The 20,810-nt window shown below is 40.7% G+C and overlaps 1 protein-coding gene across 3 annotated transcripts in view; it reads right to left on the bottom strand.

Annotated features, from left to right (window-relative positions):
* Window positions 1–19,350, bottom strand: part of zgc:100829 (uncharacterized protein LOC445149 homolog) — a 28,879-nt gene extending 9,529 nt beyond the window's left edge. Inside the window, exons 1-7 of one of the 3 annotated variants that reach the window (XM_036143145.1) lie at window positions 19,272–19,350; window positions 19,036–19,163; window positions 15,698–16,025; window positions 9,758–9,902; window positions 9,517–9,619; window positions 4,637–4,675; window positions 2,011–2,284 (exon numbers count right to left, since the gene is read on the bottom strand). In XM_036143145.1, coding sequence (XP_035999038.1) covers window positions 2,011–2,284; window positions 4,637–4,675; window positions 9,517–9,619; window positions 9,758–9,902; window positions 15,698–15,884 — 748 coding nt within the window. In that variant the 5' untranslated portion in view covers window positions 15,885–16,025; window positions 19,036–19,163; window positions 19,272–19,350. Of the gene's footprint in view, window positions 1–2,010; window positions 2,285–4,636; window positions 4,676–9,516; window positions 9,620–9,757; window positions 9,903–15,697; window positions 16,776–16,916; window positions 18,199–19,035; window positions 19,164–19,271 lie in introns of those variants that run through there. The other 2 variants (XM_036143144.1, XM_021312135.2) reach the window with 2 other exon arrangements.
* Window positions 19,351–20,810: the final 1,460 nt, after the last annotated feature.

The raw sequence follows: 20,810 nt of genomic DNA, 5'->3' as shown, positions 1-20,810 counted from the left end.
AAGATTTTTAGACTCAAAATCTATAACAAATAGGTAAAAGTTTGTTTTTATTAAAAAGGATTCTTATTTCTGAATTCAACAGAAACAAGGCATTGTGTCATTTATCTCTCCCCTATAAGAACACCCTAAAAAGGACAACTTTTGACATGCTTCTTTTAATGCATTTAAAAGAGGTTAAGGTCAAATACCTGCATTAGGCTGACAGATTGAATAACTATAAACTCTTACATTTTCAGGTTTTCAGGAGAAGCCTGCACATGTTTCCCCTTCATCAACATTTTCCCCAAACAAGACACAGGGGAGGAAACCAAACACACAGGTGTGCAGCAAGGGCCAAATCCCAGTCTCATAAGCTTTTGTCCCCTCTCTTGGCAGGCCCCTGGTTTTTTCCTGCCAGTCCATACAGATTCCAGCAGGATGAGGCACCGTTTGGCGAGCATGCAGGGCTCAGGGAAATAAATCGCTCCTCCTTGCTGCAGCGCAGAGAAACGCGTTTACAGCGTGAACTTTGCTCAGTGTGATTCGGCTCCGCTCTCGGCAGCCATTATTTCTCGTATGGGTAACGCAGTCAAAAGAGAAACGTTATTTTTGCGGCTATACGCATATACGGAGACTCGCCAAAGGTACAGATACGGCTTGGCTGTTTTTACGTCTTGCCACGTTACAACCAGAATCTATTTTATGCACAAACGCAAAGTGGTGCATAAATGAAGTGCAAAATGATACATACTTTAAAAAAAAAAAAACAATCTGAGAAAAGGCGTGGTTGCATGTATGTTCTGCCCCCTTAACTTTGACCAATGTGGATAAAATCCAGGGCGGCTTTAGGAAATCAGGAAGAAAAAAAACTGCTGTTGACAGAAAGCTGCAAGATGCCCTGTTTGCAGTTTGCAAAAACCAATGTAGGAGAGACACATTTGTTTGATAAAATGTTTGAAATATGAAGGCGATCTCCCTTTCACTGGCATTTACAATACCTGGTGCAAATTTTAAAAGGTACCCAGATTAAAAGCAAACTTGATAACCCTGCCTCTCAGCTTCCTATTTAAAAGTATCTTCTTAAAACCACTCTGAAACACGTGCGATCGTTTTACTTCATCTTTTTTTGGGCATGAATTGTGTAGGGTTTTAGCTGGTGTGACATTAAATATATAAAATAATATTATTACTACACTGACTACACCATCTGCATAGTGAAACATAGTGGGGACGGCATCATGCCAAGGAGACATTCGTCTTTAACAGGGACAGTGAAGCTTGTAAGAGTTCATGTAAAGATGGAAGGAGCTAAACACAGTTAAACTACTGGATGGAAACCTGTTAAAAGCTACAAATGATCGAAACCAGGATGACGGATTGGTAAACCTTCTAGAGGGACACCCCTATACATAAAGTCAGGGACACAATGGAACGGCCTAGATCAATGGCTCCCAGCCCTGGTCCTCAAGTACTCCTGTCCTGCGTGTTTTACATGCATCTCTTTTCCAGCTCGCCAGATTCAAATGATTGCATGACCTCCTCTGCATGCCATCACGGACTGCGGAAGCCCTCTAAGCATCCATTTATTTAAGTAAGGTATGTGGCAGCAAGGAGACACCTAAAACGTGCAGGAGAGGGGAACTTGAGGACCAGGGCTGGGAACCACTGGTTTAGATCGTTTGTTAGAGTGGCCTACTCAAAATCCAGGCCTGCATCCGTTCGAGAAAATGAAAACACAGACGCTCTGATTGAGCAGTTTTACAAATTAAGAACCGATAAAAAAATGTCCATCTCCACATGTGCAAACCTGACAGAAACATAACCCAAAGGACTTGCAGCTGGAATTGCAGCTGATGTCGTATCAATGATTTTAGAAGATTTTCTGTGCTTTTTGTGCATCATCTGAAAGTAAAGCAGGATATAACCCGGCCGGTGTGCAAGTCATTCACATTCTTAAAACAATCATTCCCTAAATTGATTTTGACATCTGACCCACCATTTACCTTCATCTCTGAAGCCATGCTCACTCACCTTTACCAACCGGCTCCTTGGAGCACAGGCTACCCTTAGCGCTGGATGCTGACGCAGGGTCTAATCGGACAGTGCTGCTGGAGGAGGACGAGGAGGACGGCGTAGGCGCTGCCAGCTTCAGATTTCCAAGGCCTGGCCTGTCGTTGATGGAGCCCGGTGTGGAGTTTGCAGAAGCTGGCCTCACGACAGGGCTGCCTCTCGTGGGAGGCCTGGAGCACATGGGGGGCTGGGAAACAGACTTCCCCTCCGTTGGACTGGGCGCCTGCTCCTGGAGCTGCAGAGCGAGGAGTGACACAAAGAGGACCAGAGAGGGAGATCAATGTTGACAACCAATTCACATGCAGTGGAAATACTGTCATGCGCGATTAAATCACAGGATCAACGATTCACCAAATTGCTGCTATCCAATGACAGCTCTGCGGGTCACAAAACACACACACACAGACAGTTAGGACCACTGATTACAAGTTTACGGATGTGTCGGGAGAAAATTATAAGGTGACTTAAAAATCAAGCCGCCTTGCTAATCTTCCTTACTTTCCCCCCGCCTTTTTAATCAACGGCCTGAAAATCTCTGACTACAGCATGGGGACACTATCCCTTATGAAATCAGCAGCAGAAAACCAAGCCTCCTCCTCCTTCCAGTCATTCAACTAGAGGGATGTCACACTGACCAAACTTTATGAAGAAGGAGGAGAGCTGTCGGGGCCTTTACAAGTAAGTCTCAGCAATTTAGAACAATAAAAAGCTAATTTATGAAAAAAAGTTTAGATAGATAGATAGATAGATAGATAGATAGATAGATAGATAGATAGATAGATAGATAGATAGATAGATAGATAGATAGATAGATAGATAGATAGATAGATAGATAGATAGATAGATAGATCCCCACAAACTCACGTCCCCTTTTGGGCAGGTGGGATTTTTTTTTATCTTTGGGGGGAGGGATATTGAGAATAAAGTTGTAAAATTATAAGAATATGGTATTTTTTATAAAACTCTTACACAAAAAAGGGCAGCCTTCCCCCTACGTTATAAAGTTACAGTTCTGTGTTTCGCAAATAAGGAAATACTAAATCTTTTTAGCACATCGGCAACAAATCATCTCGCGACCTCCACTTTGGGAACCCCTGAACTATTGCATCAATGTAGCGCGCCATGGAGGCAATCAGTCTCTGGCTCAGTGTGTTCAGGAAGCCCAGGTTGATTTAACAGCAGCCTACAGGTCGTCTGACTTTAGATCAGGCCAATTACCCAGAGTGAAACCGTGCTCATTGGTCAGTTGGTTATTTTGAGTTCATTGCCTTATTAGCAAAAATGGCCATACCATAACGACGAGGTGCCGTAAACATAGGTCATTTAACATATCAAATAGAAAATTCTTAGGTCTTAGTTTATAAACAAGATAAAATTAAAAATTTGAATTATATGCGATAAATGAAATAGGATACAAGTGCAGGGCTTTATGTGGTGTTTAAGATTATTTTTCTTTTGGTTTGATGTCAAGATTGAGAATTTCAGAGAGACTAAGTTTTTGTTTTTTTTGTAAGCACTAAGCCATTATCATGAAAACTGAAACAGAAACAAAACACTTTATATATCACTCTGCGCAACAAAAAAAAAAATCTTTAACTGAATTTGTATGAATGAACTGCACTACTAAAAATCAACTTTCTGATGACATTTTAAGTTTAGATGCAACATGAGGACGCTGGCACACATTTAGTGGATTTGAGGGAGAGACGTTTCCTATTGTGGCAAAGAGGAAGGGGGAAAAAAAAATAAAGAATGAAGTACGAACTCGCATGCCCAAATCTCAGGGGACTATTCTACAATCCCATCCATCTGCGACTGACGCAGTCTCCATCTCTGGCGTTTTAATTCCCCGATCAAGTTCATCAACCATCTGTTCTGGAGCAGTCCAGAAATCCTGTCTCGCCTCTGTGATTCAGCTGCGCGAGGGCAGAGCATGTCACCTACACACACACGCGCACACACACAAACACACACTCCATTTACACACTCAGACACAGACACAGAAAGAAAGTGAGCCAAGATAGGAAAGCATAGTCCCCAGACAAAAACGAATCTGAAAGCATAATGCAGCCTGTGGGAGGAGGACGGTTGACTACAGCTGCCCCAACTGCCCTAGACTGAGCCATGAGGGGTGGGGCGGTTCAGACCGGACAGAGTACAGAGAAGAGGGAATGCTCAGAGAAAGACGATCTGCAAAGAAGCATGGAGCAAGGGGATAATTGGCCACAACAGGCATTTCCTGTTACAAGGGAAGGGAACCTTAGATCTACATTTATTAAAGGATTGCTGAACTGTAAACCACCAGTTGAACGGGAAGGTCTTTGCACTAAAACATTGAAAATAAGCCCATCTTTGCTTCCCAAAAATGTCTACAATGAGCCCAATTACACAATTTTGGAAAATTAAACTGGAAAAGCATAAGAAATGAAAGGGGGGGGGGGGGAATCAAAGCTGATTTGATTCATAAATGAATCCTCAGCAGCTGCTGAAAGCGATCGCTCACCACATGACACCTGTGGGTTTAACAAAGGCGCTACATGGGTGCAAGCTGATTGCGCACATACTGGATGCACTTGCAACAACTCACCGGCAGAGGGCGTAAAGTGCTGTTTTCCTCTCGTTTCTCCTGTTGGGGAGGGAGAGAAAGGGGTAACGTTAGCTGATGAAAAAGGTTGGACTTTCAATGTGAGGCAGTATTATCTTGATCTATATTCGCAGAGTAAAACAGAACATGCGAGAAGATGAACAGAGCAAAGCTTAAAGCAGCCGCAGATGATGTGAAGTGTAGGGAGAAATGATGTGTGAAAACTAGAGAGACTGCAGGGGTTGCTGCTATTTCCGCTTCAGCTCCGAGCTCCATCAGGCCAGATGAGGCCATCCACCCTGGATAGCTACAGCTTAGTGTGTGGAAGGTTGCCATGACAACACGGCACATCTCGCTTTTTTCAGACGATGTGGGAAAAAAAAAAAAAAAAAAGAAGGTGCCCCTCGCTATTATCACAGAAATCAGCACGGCTCTAAAACATAACCAACCCAGGAAGGAAGCACAGTTCTTCGTCTTCTCTACAGATTGACTGGGATTAGTTTATTCTAAGAGTACAAGCACAAGCATTTGACGTTTGAAAACAACTTTTCATATTTATTCAGGTTATGTTTTTATTTTAAAACGTGTGTGATGATCAGAAACATTTAAGTTTGGAAAAAAAAACAAAAAAACACTAAAAGCAGGAATTTGGTTCGGGTGATCTACTAAGCATGAAAAAGTTGGGCATCTCCCTAGGATGTTTTGTTTAGGATAAAGGAAATAATTGCAAATTTCATTGGTCTTTTTTGATAAGCAAAATCAAAAATCATGTCAAAATGTAAATAATTTTAGTATCTAAGGTCATGTTGTTACAACTATACAGCATAAATACCTACATGCTTAAATAGTCAGCGTGGTTAAGTGGGCTGACCTGATTGAACCAAAGTCCAGCTTGTGGATATAAACAGCATCATGGTAAGTGAAAAGGCAGTCACCAAAAACAAGCAAACAGTCTCTGGTTCATTAGTTCAGATGTAATCTTGTCTATAAGAACCCCAAAAGCAAATGGGAGACTCCAGGGTGAACTGCAAGAGGGATATTTGAACAAAAATCAGACAGGACAACATCGTTTCAGTAAACATACTGCACATCACCAGAAACACCCCATCTCCACTGTGAAGCACGGTGGTGGCAGCATCATGTTCTAGAGATACTTCTCTGCAGCACCCTCTGGCAGACTTATGATGGTAGAGCGGATCATGATTGCTGAAATATACTGCCAAATCCAGTAGGGCAATCTATCTCAGTATGCAAGAGAACTAAAACTCGCTAGATTTATTTTACAGCAACAGAATGTCCTACAAAGCAACAAAAGCAACATAGAAACGGTTCAAAGAGAACAAGGTGAATAATGCAGAGTGGCCAAATCAAAGCCCAGATCGCAATCCAATCAAGAATTTGTGGCTGTAGTTGAAAAAAATCCCAGCTTAAAGAACCTGACAGAGCTAGAGCTGTTTTGTAGAAAACAATGGAGAAAAACTGCAGAGACCAGCTATTTCTACGAGACTCGGTACTGTGATGGTAGGCAAAGCAGTTGACTATCTATGCATTCATTTACTTTATTTTATATATTATCAACTGACATTTATTTAAAAAACTGAAGTCTGTTCTTACTCTGACATTAAAGAGTTTGTCTTGTTACAAAAAAAGCTTGTTTTTTTCCATAAGGGAAGAGGTTGTAAAACCTTTTTTACAATAAAATGTTGATTGATGATTGATGACGAACTTCACTCAATATATTAGAAACTGCAGTAATTTTTATGTACACTACCTGTTTGGCTGCATGTTATAATGAAATTAAGCTACAGTCTAGTTTCTATTTGCTTCTTTAACTACATGCCCAGCTGTTAAAATTAATTGCTTCCGAATCTAAATTCAAGTTAAACATCTCAAGTAACATTACTACTAATTAGCTAACCTCTTTACTGAGAAAATCCAAAGGATTAGAGGGGCAGTCTGTACATCCATATCAAGTTCAGAACCAAAGCTGTCTCCAACTCAAACTTATCTTGACAAAATTTCTCAATTCTGCCAAATAAATTACAAAAGCTTAGAATAAATTGTTCACCAGCTTAGTTCCTCCTCTGGCTGCCTTGATGTTCTACTCACAGCTTTCTTCAGGAACGTTTTGCCTGTAATAACGTCTGATTTGACAGAGATAATAAACCCTTCTGTCAGGTGTTTCCCCCAGTCTCTAAAAACAGCAAGTATCACTGCTGTAAAAGAACAATTTAGACAAACTACTACTCCAGAACTACAGGCCCATCTCAAACCTCCCCTTTATCAGTAAGATTATTGAAAAAGCTGTATTTCAACAATTAAACACCTTCTTAACAACGACCAGCCGCTTTGAAGTTTTCCAATCAGGATTCTGCGCTCACCACAGTACAGAGACCGCCCTTATCAAGGTGTTCAATGGCGTACATATAAATACTGACTGTGGAAGTCAATATTTTACTTCTTTACTATTGGACCTTAGTGCAGCATTTGATATTGTCGATCACTCCATTTTGTTAGAGAAAGCTGGGTTGACCTCTCTGCTACAGCTCTCAACTGGTTTAAATCCTACTTAAAGGACAGGGACCTTTTTGTATCAGTAGGTAACTTTACATCAGAGATGACAAAAATCACATGTGGGGTTCCCCAAGGGTCCATCCTGGGTCCCCTCCTATTCAATATATTCAATATATACATGCTCCCTCTAGCTCAGATAATAAAAAACAACAACATCAGCTACCATAACTATGCAGACGACACACATCACCATGTCACCAGGTGACTATGAACCAGTTCAAGCACTGAGTAAATGCCTAGAAGAAATCAATGCATGGATGTGCCGTAAAATTCTTCAGTTGAATAAAAATAAAACTGAAGTAATAATTTTTGGACCAATAGAGGAAAGATCAAAAGTTAGCACACAGCTTCAGTCGCTTCAGCTAAAAACCACTGAGCAGGCCCAAAACCTGGGTGTAGTGATGGACTCAGACCTGAACCTTCAAAAGCATCTAAAGACAATTACAAGGTCAGCTTTCTATCACCTGAGGAACATTTCCAGGATTAAAGGACTGATGTCTCAGCAAGATCTGGAAAAACTAATCCATGCGTTTATATTTAGTAGAATTGATTACTGCAACGGTGTTTTCACAGGTCTTCCTAAAAAGTGGATCAGACAGCTGCAGCTGATCCAGTACGCTGCTGCCCGCATCCTCCCTAAGACTAAGAAAGTAGAGCACATAACCCCAGTTCTAAAGTCCTTCCATGGCTCCCTCTATATCAGAGAATAGACTTTAAAATACTTCTGTTAGTCTATAAATCCCTGAATGGCTTAGCACCTAAATACATCACAGACTTGTTATCAGTGTGTCAACCCTCCAGACCACTCAGGTCTTCTGTCTCCAGTCTACTCTGCATATCTAGAACCAGAACCAAACACGGAGAAGCAACATTTAGTTTCTATGCTCCGCTTATCTGGAACAAACTTCCAGAAAACTGTAAAAATGCTGAAAGTCTGAGTTCCTTTAAATCAAGATTAAAAACACATTTGTTTAGGACTGCCTTTGACTGTTAAATTGTTAATATTTTCTTTTAGTTTCCATTTTCCCATGTCCTATTTTGTTAAAATGTTTCTACATTTTATTCCAACTTGCTTTTATTTCGTTTTTATTTTCCAACGATTTAATCATGTAAAGCACTTTATGTTGTTGCCTAGCCTTACTAGTTATAGTGCTTTAAGATTCCTGCGACTCAAATTTTCTTTTGAAAAACCTTGACAATAAGATAAATATAGAAATCCTTAAAGTTTTATGTGCTTTTTTTTCTTTTTTTTTTCTACATTTAATGGCTTGACCATATTTATGGCAAATGTTTCCATTCTTCTTGTTGCCAAACAACATTTCATATATGCAACAAATTCTTCTTCTTAAGTCAAGTCTAGTTTATTTGTATAGCACATTTCAGCAACGAGGCGTCATAAACACATTGACACGGTCGCCGGTTGTGAGACCAGTAACAAACATTAAATTGAATCAAACGAAAACATCAATGCACATCAAATGTGTTGGTCAATATTCCTGTTATGGATCAAAAGCAACTCTAAACAGGTGGATTTTCAGTCTTGATGTAAAGGAACTCAGTGTTTCAGATGCTTTGCAGTTTTCTGGAGGTTTGTTCCAGATTTGTGGAGCATAAAAGCTGCTTCTCCATGTTTGGTAGTGGTTTTGCAGAGTAGACCAGGACCAGAAGATCTGAGTGGTCTGGAGGGTTGATACAGGTCATTAATTTATTTTGGTGCTAAAACAATAACACCGTTCTACATGGTATTTTGTGCATATTAAACAACGCTGAAAATCCCATTTTATGAACACTAAAAAGTAGTAAATGTTCAGAAATATTAGGAGAATTGCTAAAAACAGTGCAAGTATGAAGTTTTTCCTCAATGTTGCAGCCATCATGTGTGCAGAAGTCAGGGATGGTTCGTTTTCACCGGCTTTCTGACTGACTCATAATTCTGATTTTAGGGTCTATTCCAGTTGAAATTTCCAACTCGGCGGATGGAAATTCAGACTACTGAGGTCAAATTTAACACGGCATTCATCCCCTATGCTAAAAAGCTTTACTGGTCAAGATCAACACAAGAGCTACATTGCAGGTAAAAAAAAGAGGAACATTCAAATAAACCTTGTTAAAGTCGATATGGTCGAACTGATTTCTTTTTTTTTTTTTCATGTTCTAACCTTGATATGTTAATATTTTTAGAAGGAGTGGGTTAAGTTATAATCAAGCAAGGAAGGTTGTAAAAAAAAATTTAATCAGAAAACATTTCTTTCTTAATTATACAAGTGTTTAATAAGGTTCTTCTAAAGCAGAAACAAAGAGCAGCCCACCTTTAGGTTCAAGGAGATTCCAGGCTGTGTTTTTGGAGGGATGCTCTGGCACTCACTTTTGACCTCTTGTGTGATCTTTTGGCTCTTCACGATAGTTTGGTGGCTGTAAAATATATAAATATACATATAAAAATGACATTTTGCTTTAGAAAGGAAAAACACACTGATGTAGTTTTAATTTGTCAAATTATTCACTGCCTGTCGTGTAAAAATGTCTGATTTATTAATGGAAAGTAATTACTGCATGCTGTTGGGAAGACTTGGTGACTTCTTGTCTCCAAATCCAGAGTTGATGAATTTGGAAGTGAGCTCATCCACTTCTCCGATCACAAGGACTGAAACGTCTCCATCTCGACCAAGCTGCCAGGTCACGCTCTTACTGTTGACTGTTAAAAAGGCGACACAAAGTTATACAAATCCATCAAATATATTGTGAGATGTTAAATATAATTAAACTAATGACTGAATTTAAAACAGACAGATTTCTGAATGGCTGCCAGAGCCACAACCTGTTCAGTATTACTTATTCCTTGACTGATGTTTTAGAAATAAATAACAGCAAATCATCCATGATTACACATACTTACCAAGTAGGATAAACAGCTTTTAATTATATTTCACATTTAGTTTGTTCTAGTTTTCTTTTTCCATCTTGGCTTGTTGGCTAAGATCAGTTATTTGATAAGAGAAGGTTTGGATCTGAGCCAATATTGGTATCTGAACCCGATGCTGGTGTAATATTTGCATTGGATATTAGAATGAAGTCACAGATCTTGGCAGTAATCCAGATGACATGCAGCCATGTTGCTGTAAGTGATGTTTGACTGATTTTACTATAAACTTTAAAGCTTATAGTACATAATATGGCCACTTCAGTAATAAAATAATAAGAGTAATCTTATAATTACATGAAAACAACTGCTGAAAATCTTTTTTTGCTTTTTTGGGAGATTGCTTTAAGTTCAAGGCTTTCTGGAAGTGCACATCCTACAAAGTGAGGCCCTCTGTAGCATACCGTAGCTTTCCTTTGAGATATTCTGATGCTGTACATATAAATTCACTGGCTCAATACTTAAGGCCAAGGATTTCTTTTTTGACTCTTTAATTTTGAATCTCTTAATGTTGCAGAATCTTTACTATAAATTTGTATTATAAACAACTAAAAAAATCCTTTTTTGCACAAAGTCTTTCACAGAGCTTTAAACCCAACTTTACTTTCCTCCTGAGAGGCTAAATTTGGTTTAGCATGGGCCACTTTCTGGTATATCAAACTTATAAAGAGTTACAGCTTTCAAGCTAATTATATTTAAGTCAGTTTCATGAGATGTCAGTGCCGAAGTAACAGGATGCAGGGAAGGAAAGGAGGACATTTAGATACATAAAGGCTGGAAATACAAGTGCTGGTCATATAATTAGAGTATCATGAAGTCTGTGTGTAATAAATAAACATAATATACAAGTTTCACTTTCTGAATGGATATTTCATGATACTGCTAATTATATGAGCAATACCTACCTGTACACCTTTTCCCCAAAACTCATATTTTCTTTTTTTTCCCCCTATTTTTCCAAACCTGGAAAATACTAAAACAAATTCCAACATTTGCAGACCGTGTAGGAACGTTGACCTACATTTCATGATTTGCTTTTTTGAATATGTCGGAAATGTCCAGCCAAATCGTTGCAGATGAACACATACCTAAACAGTAGGCCTCTTCTGATTGGTTATTGCTCAGCTATTTCTTTGAAAGAACACTGCACACTTATCAACCGTGTACCTGATGTATATCTCTGTTTAGATGCCTGCTAGGAAAGGAAGATATGATCAACATGTTTGGTTCAAGGAAACACGACACAACTGTGTGACTGAGGCAGTTCACAGTAGGTGTATAAACTATGTAAACAGACCAGGAAGCTAGGGAAACAAAAAACCTTGTCACACTGGTTTTCATCCCATCATCACTTATCACCAGCATCACCTCTGACTTTACCACCTCTGCTACAATCAAACTTCCAAACCCAAGAGGTACTGAAAGACAGCCTGCCTTTGTTTGTCTCTGCCAGATTTAGCAGCACAATGGCACATAAGCTTGCATCCGAACAAACATGTGTCACTGCCCTGTGTCTGGGAGAGCCAACAAGTCGATTTACTCAGAAAACACAGCTGACAGTCCCAGGGCGAGAGAGCTTGCGGGGTGAAAACATACATTCACGGTGAGCTGGTTCCGCCAGTCTGCCCTGTTGATCGCATTCCAGCCCGGCATACCGGGATGACAGTGAAAACAAAAGTGACAGCCTCAGCGTCAGGTGCACGTTTGACTACAGGGACGGTACTTGTAATTTAATGTACGAGTTTCTCATGCCTGATAAGAATCAGCAGAATAAAATAAGATGAACAATGAAATCTGAGCAAAGTGCAGTGAACGTTTTCCAGTTTTCCCCATTTTTGTTCCGGATACTCTGCCTTGCGAACATCCGCAGTCTGCCTGCATAAACACGTACGGTGGAGCACAGGCATAAGCAGAAATGAGCATATAGTCAGATTAACCATAAGACCTCGTGCTCAGAAATGCTTCAAGGATAAACATGAGCTCACTGTGTTCGATAGGAGACACCAACTTTATTCCGTGAACAGAAAAAAAAAAAAAACTTTTCCAAGAGCCTACTGAGATTGTTAAACACCTACATTGGTTGCAAACTTCCTGTTTTGCTCTCCGCTAATTGTTTGAAGGATTGAGTCTTGACTCACTTCCTATTTCCCCCCCACACACACACAACAACGTGACATCCACAGTTTCCTCCCTGGGACGGGAAAAAGGAAAAGAAAAAGGGAAAAAACGGGGAGTTTGGAAGAGCTGCCACCGTGTGATCTGGGCCTGCTTTCTCCCTCTAAGCCTGCTGAGGACAGCAGCTTCGGCCGCTAAGACAAAGGAAGGCCACTGTTCCTACACTCTGAACAGTAGTTGATAGCAAGATCTTTGTGATCAGCTTCAGGAAGACAGAAGGGTAAATTCACCCGCTGCGATGCGCTTTCAAGTGGCTGTATGTCATGCAGTCATAATGTGGTTGTCTCTTGTGAAACTAGCCTAAAAAAAAAAAAAAAAAAAAAAAAAGCACTTTAGTGTGTCCGGGTTATTACACAACGCATCCTCGCACTAGAACTCCATACAAGGACAAACGAGACAAAATGTGGACTGACCACATTCTGTAGCGCCATTTTCCCGAGTCTCTGACCATTCAGTTATTGCTTCATACTGTTAGCTCCAACCGCTGCCTCTGATAAACAAGGTTACTATTTAAAGAGCATGAGTAGCTTCCCCTTTTGCTGAGATTTCAGTTTTCTTGCTCTGTCATTCCAGTGTTTTCATCTAGCATCTGTTTCCCTTTTAGGTTCCACGAGTTAAATAAAAACCGTCCTCCTCGGGCGGCATCGGCCTAAAAGGACTAGTTCCAAAACAACCTGAAAATAAAACGCGCAGTGCCCTGCAAAGGTTCCCATACCCCTCGAAATTTTTCTCAATTTGTCACGTTACAACCACAAACCATAATGTAGTTCATTGTGATCATTTTTGTGTGGCAGACCAAGACAAAAGTAGGGCACGGTTGTGATACAAAGCGCTGCCTAAACTCTCTTGGGCATGGAGTTCTCACGAGATTTAAATGATGCCATTTGAACCCTTTCCCACTCCTCTGTGACAAAGAGCTGCTGGATGTTACGGACCTCGCTCTCCTCCACGTTCCATGTCAGGATGCCCACCCAGATGGCTCAATAGTGTTTAGGTCTGGAGACATGCTTGGTCAGTCTAACATCTTCACCCTCAGTCTCTTTAGCAAGGCAGTGGTGGTCTTGCACGTGTTTGGCTCTGCTTCATTTACTGTATGTCACAGTACATGTCCCTTAATGAACTGCAGCTCTCCACAGCCGCCCGCACTCATGCAGCCCACAAACATGACACTGCCACCACCGTGCTTCACTTTAGGCAATACACACTTTTCACCTGGCTGCCACCACACACGCTCCACACCAACTGAACCAAATAACTTTATCTAGGTCCTATCAGACCTCGGGACATAGTACCAGCACTTCATCTCCGGGGACAACAGACAAACAGGCCGATGTGATGCAGCAACCTCTGCAGCGCTCGCACATATATTTACTAAAGACAACCACGGGGTACGAGGCTGAGCATATGCTTTCAGCTCCTTTAGCCGACCATGGTGAGGCCTGTTCTGGGTGGACCCTGTCCTGTTAAGCCGCTGCATGATCTTGGCCACCATGCTGCAGCCCAGTTTTAGGGTGTTGGCAATCTTTTTATAGCCTAGGCCGTCTCTATGTGGAGCAACATTTCATTTCGCCCCCAGATATTCTTTGCCATGCTGTGCCATATTTAACTTCCAGTGACTAGTATGAGAGAGCGGAAGAGTGAAAACACTAAATTTAACACACCTGCTCCACCTTTCACACCTGAGACCTTGTAACTCTAACGAGTCACATGACACCCGGGAGGGGGAATGGCTAAGAGGGCAGAATTTAGACATTCTCACTTAGGGCTGCACTCACTTTTAGACATTAATGGCCATGTGTTCAGTTTTTTTGACATGACGTGTATCCAAGCTGTACGCCGACTACTTAACATTGTATAAACATTGTATATGCTGTCCCATGAAAAGATTAAATTAAATATTACAGAAATGTGAGGGGTGCACTCCCTTTAGGGAGAGACTGTGAGCTGCGTTTCTTTTAGATCGGTTTACTTGCTGTAAAATACTCACTGTAACATATTTACAGCGTTTTCAGTATGGGAACATCGGTTCTAGTGTTAGCGTTAGTTTATCTATTATTAATTAGTGGAAGTTGTTTAGGACCTGAGGCACCAGTTGTGTTTCCTGTTTGAGCTCTGTATGTTTCCAAAGAGCTGCTTAAAGGATGGGGAACATGGGCTAAAGCAGCAGCTGCGTAACAAGCAGCTTAGGAAATATGTCCCAACCACTGCACACATGCCTCACCAATCCCTTTCTCGAGCTTTGTGAATCCATCAGGTGGTTTGCAGGACACTGTGCAAACATCCAAAATGAGAGGATTCCATGGAGCTCTCCTAAAGAGAGAACAGGTGGTTTGTGTGACCACCCGTGTCCTCGAAAAACCATGAAGCTGCTTCACTTCGCCGTCTCTCCTTGAAGGCAGGAAGTAGCAAAGGTAACATACAGCTCTGTTCAAACAGGAGTCCAAGCAGTTCAATCACTGTTTAAGGTACAATTAGATTTCTGCATTGCAAATACTTCACTAGTAGGTGCTGCTGGTGCATTCAAAATAGCGGAGAGTTCAATCGGTGATGTTATTCCTTCTGGCCGCCATGAAAGGACAAAGGCAGGAACTGTCCAACATGCTTTTTATATGGGGCCTTCCTCTATAAAACGTCTGAACGTCGTTCTATGATTAGAAAGGTGCTTGAAAGGATGGAAACCTGTAAAGTGCGAAAAACGACAGGCCTATCAAGCTCATACAATCTCAGACAGTTTAAAACAGAAACCAAAAACCACAAAGACGTGGAAGAAACAAGGAATGTGCCATTTCAACGGATCCAAGAGCAGCCAAAAGGATGAAGACGTCCGTAGGACAATTAGAAGATGCCTACTGGCAAGAAAACCCTGGCAAAGTCCCATTGTTAAATAAACATGTGCAACAGAGGTCCAGTTTTGCTAAAGAGCACCCTTTGACTCATCTAATGACGAATGGTGCAAGAGTTTTAAGGACGGATGAGAGCAATGTTGCTCTTTATGGCAAATACCAGCCTTATCACACTGTGAAGCACACGGTCTCAGGTGTCGTGGTATGGGGATGTTTCTCATCATATACTGTCAAACACATTATCGCATAATGTCAACCTGTGATCAGTTTGAATGCATAATACTGGAACAGGTTCTGCTTCCTTATGCTGAATAGGAAATAGCTTTGAAATGGGTGTTCCGAAAATACATCCAAAAATACAGAGAGCATTTGGTTCTAGACCAACAAGGGAAACTTTATGGAGTGTAGCATGATAACTTATCTAATGCTTTTCTTTAGAAAAAGGACATGCAGAGTTCCCAAAAGCATTAACGCGTGTAGAAAGAAGTTATTGGAAAGGATTCAGAGGCCATTATTAACCAAATAATTTAAACAGCTGGTGGACGTGGTTACCTTTTCTTGCTTGTGTCCGTGTGGACTCTGCGTCGCCTCCTTCCCTCTCCAGCTTCTCCTCCCGCTCTTTCCAGCGCCGGACCTGCTCCTGGCGCATCTTCAGGAAGAGGGTCTTTTTCTGCTCCTCGTTCAGAGCTTCCAGGACATCAGGGTCGATGTACATGTCCTTTAAAATCTGCTGCAGCATCTTGGTGGTGGTGGGGGGGGGGTTGTTGTTTGGTAACTTAATAGGACTGGGGGAAGTAGCGAAAGAGTCTCGGGGAGCAGCAGCTGGAGGTGGATGCTTTATGGCGACGGTTTATAGTCTCATGTTCTTGTCTTCTTTGGCCTATCAACAACCCACACAAAGTTTTCTCTATGAATCACAATACACGCAAACATACAATTTCACACACACACACACACACACACAAAACCCTGTTTCTTTTCTGTTTGGCGCTCCCCCGCCCTGTTGAGTTTTCAAATCTCTTTGAATTTGGAGCCCATCTCTGGGAAAACCTATGGAAGAAAATGAAAAACAAAGATTATGCTGTACCCTTTTTTGATATGCAATGAAACATGTAATTCTTAAAAAAAAAAAAACATTCGATCCTGCCGACTGTTTTTTCCTAGTCATCTGCTTTAAAATCCCACTCCAGCTTTTATCTCATTCTTCCCTTCCAGAACACAGAAGACCCCAGATGCTGTTCCTGCTCTGACAGAGAGGTCAAGGCGGGGAGGGGATTCCAGAGGAAGGGGGCCGACTCAGTCATCAGCTGCCGGCCTTACTCCTTCCCTTCCCCTCCCCAACACACATCCCTCCCACAAACCCATGTTACTGTCTCCCCCACAAGCTCAACACGATAGCGGCTCCATTTTAGCACGTTCCGAGTCAGCTGTTGGACAAAAAGAAGTTGGCCGTGGCCTTACGGCATGCGAGCCAGTCTCTCCAGCAGTGGGAATGAAACTGACTCCTCTGGTCTCGGCGGTTATAAGTTAAACAACGGTTCCCACCAGCAGAAGCAGCGCTTGGAGGGAAAGAACGCTTTCGCCCTTAGACTGACACATTTGTGGGATACAGACTGGTGTCTGCTACACACTGAAGCAGGGAGGGGGCAATGGGGGGGGGGGTGTTCAGAGGGGAAACCCAGGAGGAAAAACAGGGAACGTGAGGGGAAAAAGTGAGTGGTCGACAAAACAGAAGGTTAAAAAAAAAGATAGAATGTGTTCAAGTACTCACTGTGGGATGTAGAGAGCCGCCGCTCCACAGCACAGTGTGCTAACTGAGCTGAGAGCCAGAGAGCCTGTGGGTCCTCCTCGTCTTTGTGTGTGTGACTGGGCTGATGACATCACAGCATTCCACGGTTCTCCCTCCCTCCCTCCCCACTGGCTCACTCTCTCACACTCGAACACACGTCTCAAATAATAGGACGACTGCGATTCAGGCGGCTGATCTCGCACTTTACACATATCATAAAACGTGAGATTCTAGCAAATTGCTTGCATGTGGAAAGGATACATACCACACCCTGCAGATTTAATGGCACCCCTGGAAAAAATGCGCAACATGCCTGAAATGTTTATCTCCGTCCTCCACTAAGCTGGATGGAACGATTAGACTAGGATGCTTGTCCAGTCTTGTCAACGTTATGATGATCGCTATGGAGAAATTGCTAAGTTCAGGCCAGTATGTATTATCTATAAAGAGCAGCACAAGTCTCCCTTGCTTTCGTTCTATGTTCAGTTGTTTTTCCTGTTTTGAAGAGAAGGTGGCGTCATTTTATCCACAAAACAGCAGGGATTAAGCTGCACTCAACTTTTAAGAAGTAAAACAATAAAAGCTTATTTCCATCTGTACGCCGTTTTACAAGTCACCTGGGGTGCTAATAATTGTGGAGAATGATATAGGCTACAGATAAGCTATAAAGAAACGTATTAAAACAATTAATTCACTCTAAATACATGAATCACACAGTTCAGTGGGAAGAGGAGTAAATGTATTCTTGTCTCGTGCAGCAGTCATTAAGCAAGAGATGATGTACTGATCTAACTGTTGATATTTGCACATTTTGGTAAGTATTTCCTCAAGCCACTCTCTGACTTGGATGGCATGATCTCGTGTCTTTCCAATTTTGAAAAGTAGGTCAGAGTAACAGACCTCAGAGTGACATGGTTAAGGGACTATAAAACAATAAGTCATTGGTCATTGAATGAAAGTTTTTTTTTTCTTTTTTCATGCTAAATTTTTATTTTTATTTTTAATATGTTTCATTTTCAATAAGAATCGTTAGGGGTGCTACTATATGTGTCTCTGAGTATTTTTTAAACACAGAATATCCTCCAACTAAAAGATGAAATTATTCTAAAAAGTTTGATTTGAGATTATGCAACAGGACCAAAAGACAAATCAGGCTTTTTGCAAATCTTTAGATCTACCTCTGCCAACAACTGTTAAGGGCACAGAAATAAGCCCAGTGTAATAAAATACAGTAAAGTTCCAGACACCTAACATTTCTCAAAACTAAACAAATGTTTCTTGAGATTATAATATATATATATATATATATATATATATATATATATATATATATATATATATATATATAAATAAATAACTAAAAACACCCTACAAAAAAAAATCGAATTTATTCTGCATATTGTAAATAATAAAAAAAAAACTTGGTTTTACATTTATTTTCCGAAAATGTTGCCAACTTTATGAAAATTAGCTCAAATAAGTTGGGTTTTGGCATTAAAAAAAATGTGTAAAGAGACGTTTTTAAACAATATAAACATTCCTTGCAAAATAACATGACTAAAAGACATATAGCCTAATGTCTGCAGATGAAAACATGAAGGGTCAGCTCAGCAGAAACGCGTATGAACAATGTTTACTTTTGCTTTATAATCTACTCAGACCAATCAACGCCTCCTGCAACGGGTAAACTGGAGCTCTCGCTGAGCCACTTGTAGGTAAAGGCCGCCATCTAGTGGCCACAAAGAAAACAACCCTGCAATAAATGACGTCACTGCCAAAGCCTGGCCCACGTTTTTTTGTTTTGTTTTTGTTGGATTGTCTTTTTTTTTGTTGTTTTAATGGCAGCGACACCTAAAGCTAAATCATCAGCCTTTATGCACACAGTGCCACCACACTGCAGTGTATCTGCTGGCCGTGAAGCACCAAGCATTTACATGCAGGCCTGCATCTTTAGCGCACATGACCAACACCTGCAGCATCCAGTTAGTCAGGCGATGAGCGGGAGGATCCTCAGACAAGACAGATCATTTTCAACTCAGTTAAAATACAAGCATGGCCTCCATCGCGTGAATGCGCCTGTTTCTGCTTCAAAACCAAGTACCTGTTGGAGCTAAAAAGCCAAGCGCGTCCTCTGCGCAGCACGACGAGCCATGTTGGAATGCGAGTGGGCGTCTTCGCTGGTGGGAGTCCTCATTTAGCGTGCCTTCTTTGTGTTCTCCGCCCCTTCTCCTTGCCAAAACAAAAAACGAGTTCAAACAATCCCGTGATACAGATCGCGCCTGCGAGTTGGCATGAAATCTGCACTGTGACCGCTTTAGAAGACTTCTACATTTATACCTTTATGTTAAGATTCCTGGAGTTTAGCAGCATGGATTGTGAAGAGCCAAATGCAAAGTCAAAGCAATATCATTGAAATGCTTGACTGATGTTGAAACTTGCATTTTTCCCTTAAGGACATCATCAACCTGTTCTTGTACTTTGACACCAAAGCAATAATTTATACAAAACATATATTTTTGACAAGAGTATTACTGACATCAGTCTCTAACTGTTACCTTCATCAAAAAGCCTACTGATCGAATCCTGTACTCGCCTTCTGCCATCTAGCGGCTACTCCAAGTAGTACAGGGGGCATGTCCTTGTTTTATTCAGAAGTCCATAACTTCTAAAATAAATAAATAAATAAATAATAATAATAATAATAATAATAATAAACATCCGTGGAGTTAGATGTCCTTGCAATGTAAAAAAAAAAAATATTTTAGAAGCTCTCACTCTAAAGAATAACTTAAATTGCATTTTAAATGATGGCAAAAATACTTAGATGGACATGTGCATCAAATGTGATGCAGGTAAAGTGCTGTGATATAGCCTCCTCACAGATTTCTTGTTTTTACCTTTCTCTCATACCTAAAGATTTCAGATAGAACACATTTATATCAGACAAAGATACCCCAGATAAATACAACAAAAGAAAAAAAAATTTTTTTTTAAAACATTATTTGATTTATTAGGGGGATGAAAAACAATCCAAACCAACCTGTCCTAATATGGAAAAGTAATTGTTCATACGGGTGAAGTCATTAACTGAATCACATTTTTTGAAAAGTTGATACTGGTCTTGCTAACCCCACACCCAGACCTGATTAGTGCCAGACATGTAAAGGCAAGAAATCATTTAAAAATAACCTTTATGACAACATGATTCAGGCTAAAAGATGTGAAAAAAGCAACACGTGTCCTAAGATATTCATATGTCTAAAGATATTGAAGAACAGACTAAGAAAAAGCCAACACCTTACATCAATCTACCCAAATTAAGAGACTTCCTCATTTGGGAAATTAAAAAAAATGACTGCCTCTTCACAATTCAATAATAATAAGAAGGGTTGAAACAACTCCATCCAGTGGAGAGATCCAAAGCAAAAATCCCTTTCAACTGAAAATAACTCAAAGGCCCATTTCATATTTTTAAATAACAGTAAAAAACACATCTTGATGATCCGAGACGTCTGGGAAAATGCTCTCGTGGAGTCTAGAGAAGAAAAAAAGTGAAATGTTTTTCTTAAGGTCTATCCTATTATCTAAAGTTATATCAGTTTCCAAGAAAACAACAAAACAAAAAAACACAAACCAACAGTCAGACACGGTGGTGGTAGTGTGATGGTCTGGATGACTCGCGCTAACTCACTGAGCCATGCGTTGTGCTCTAAACCAGAAAAACCCTGAAGGAGAATGTCCACCCAGCAGTCGTTGACCTTCAGCTATAGGTATAAAACACACATACACCAAAAAAAAAAAAAAAAAAAAATTCAAGGTTTTTGAGTATGGACTTAAACCCATTTGAGAAAAGGGGCCGTGACCCTAAAGAAGCTG

Source organism: Fundulus heteroclitus, chromosome 11 (genome assembly GCF_011125445.2).
Source record: "Fundulus heteroclitus isolate FHET01 chromosome 11, MU-UCD_Fhet_4.1, whole genome shotgun sequence".
NCBI classification, from domain to species: domain Eukaryota; kingdom Metazoa; phylum Chordata; class Actinopteri; order Cyprinodontiformes; family Fundulidae; genus Fundulus; species Fundulus heteroclitus.
This window is presented reverse-complemented; position numbering and strand designations above follow the sequence as displayed.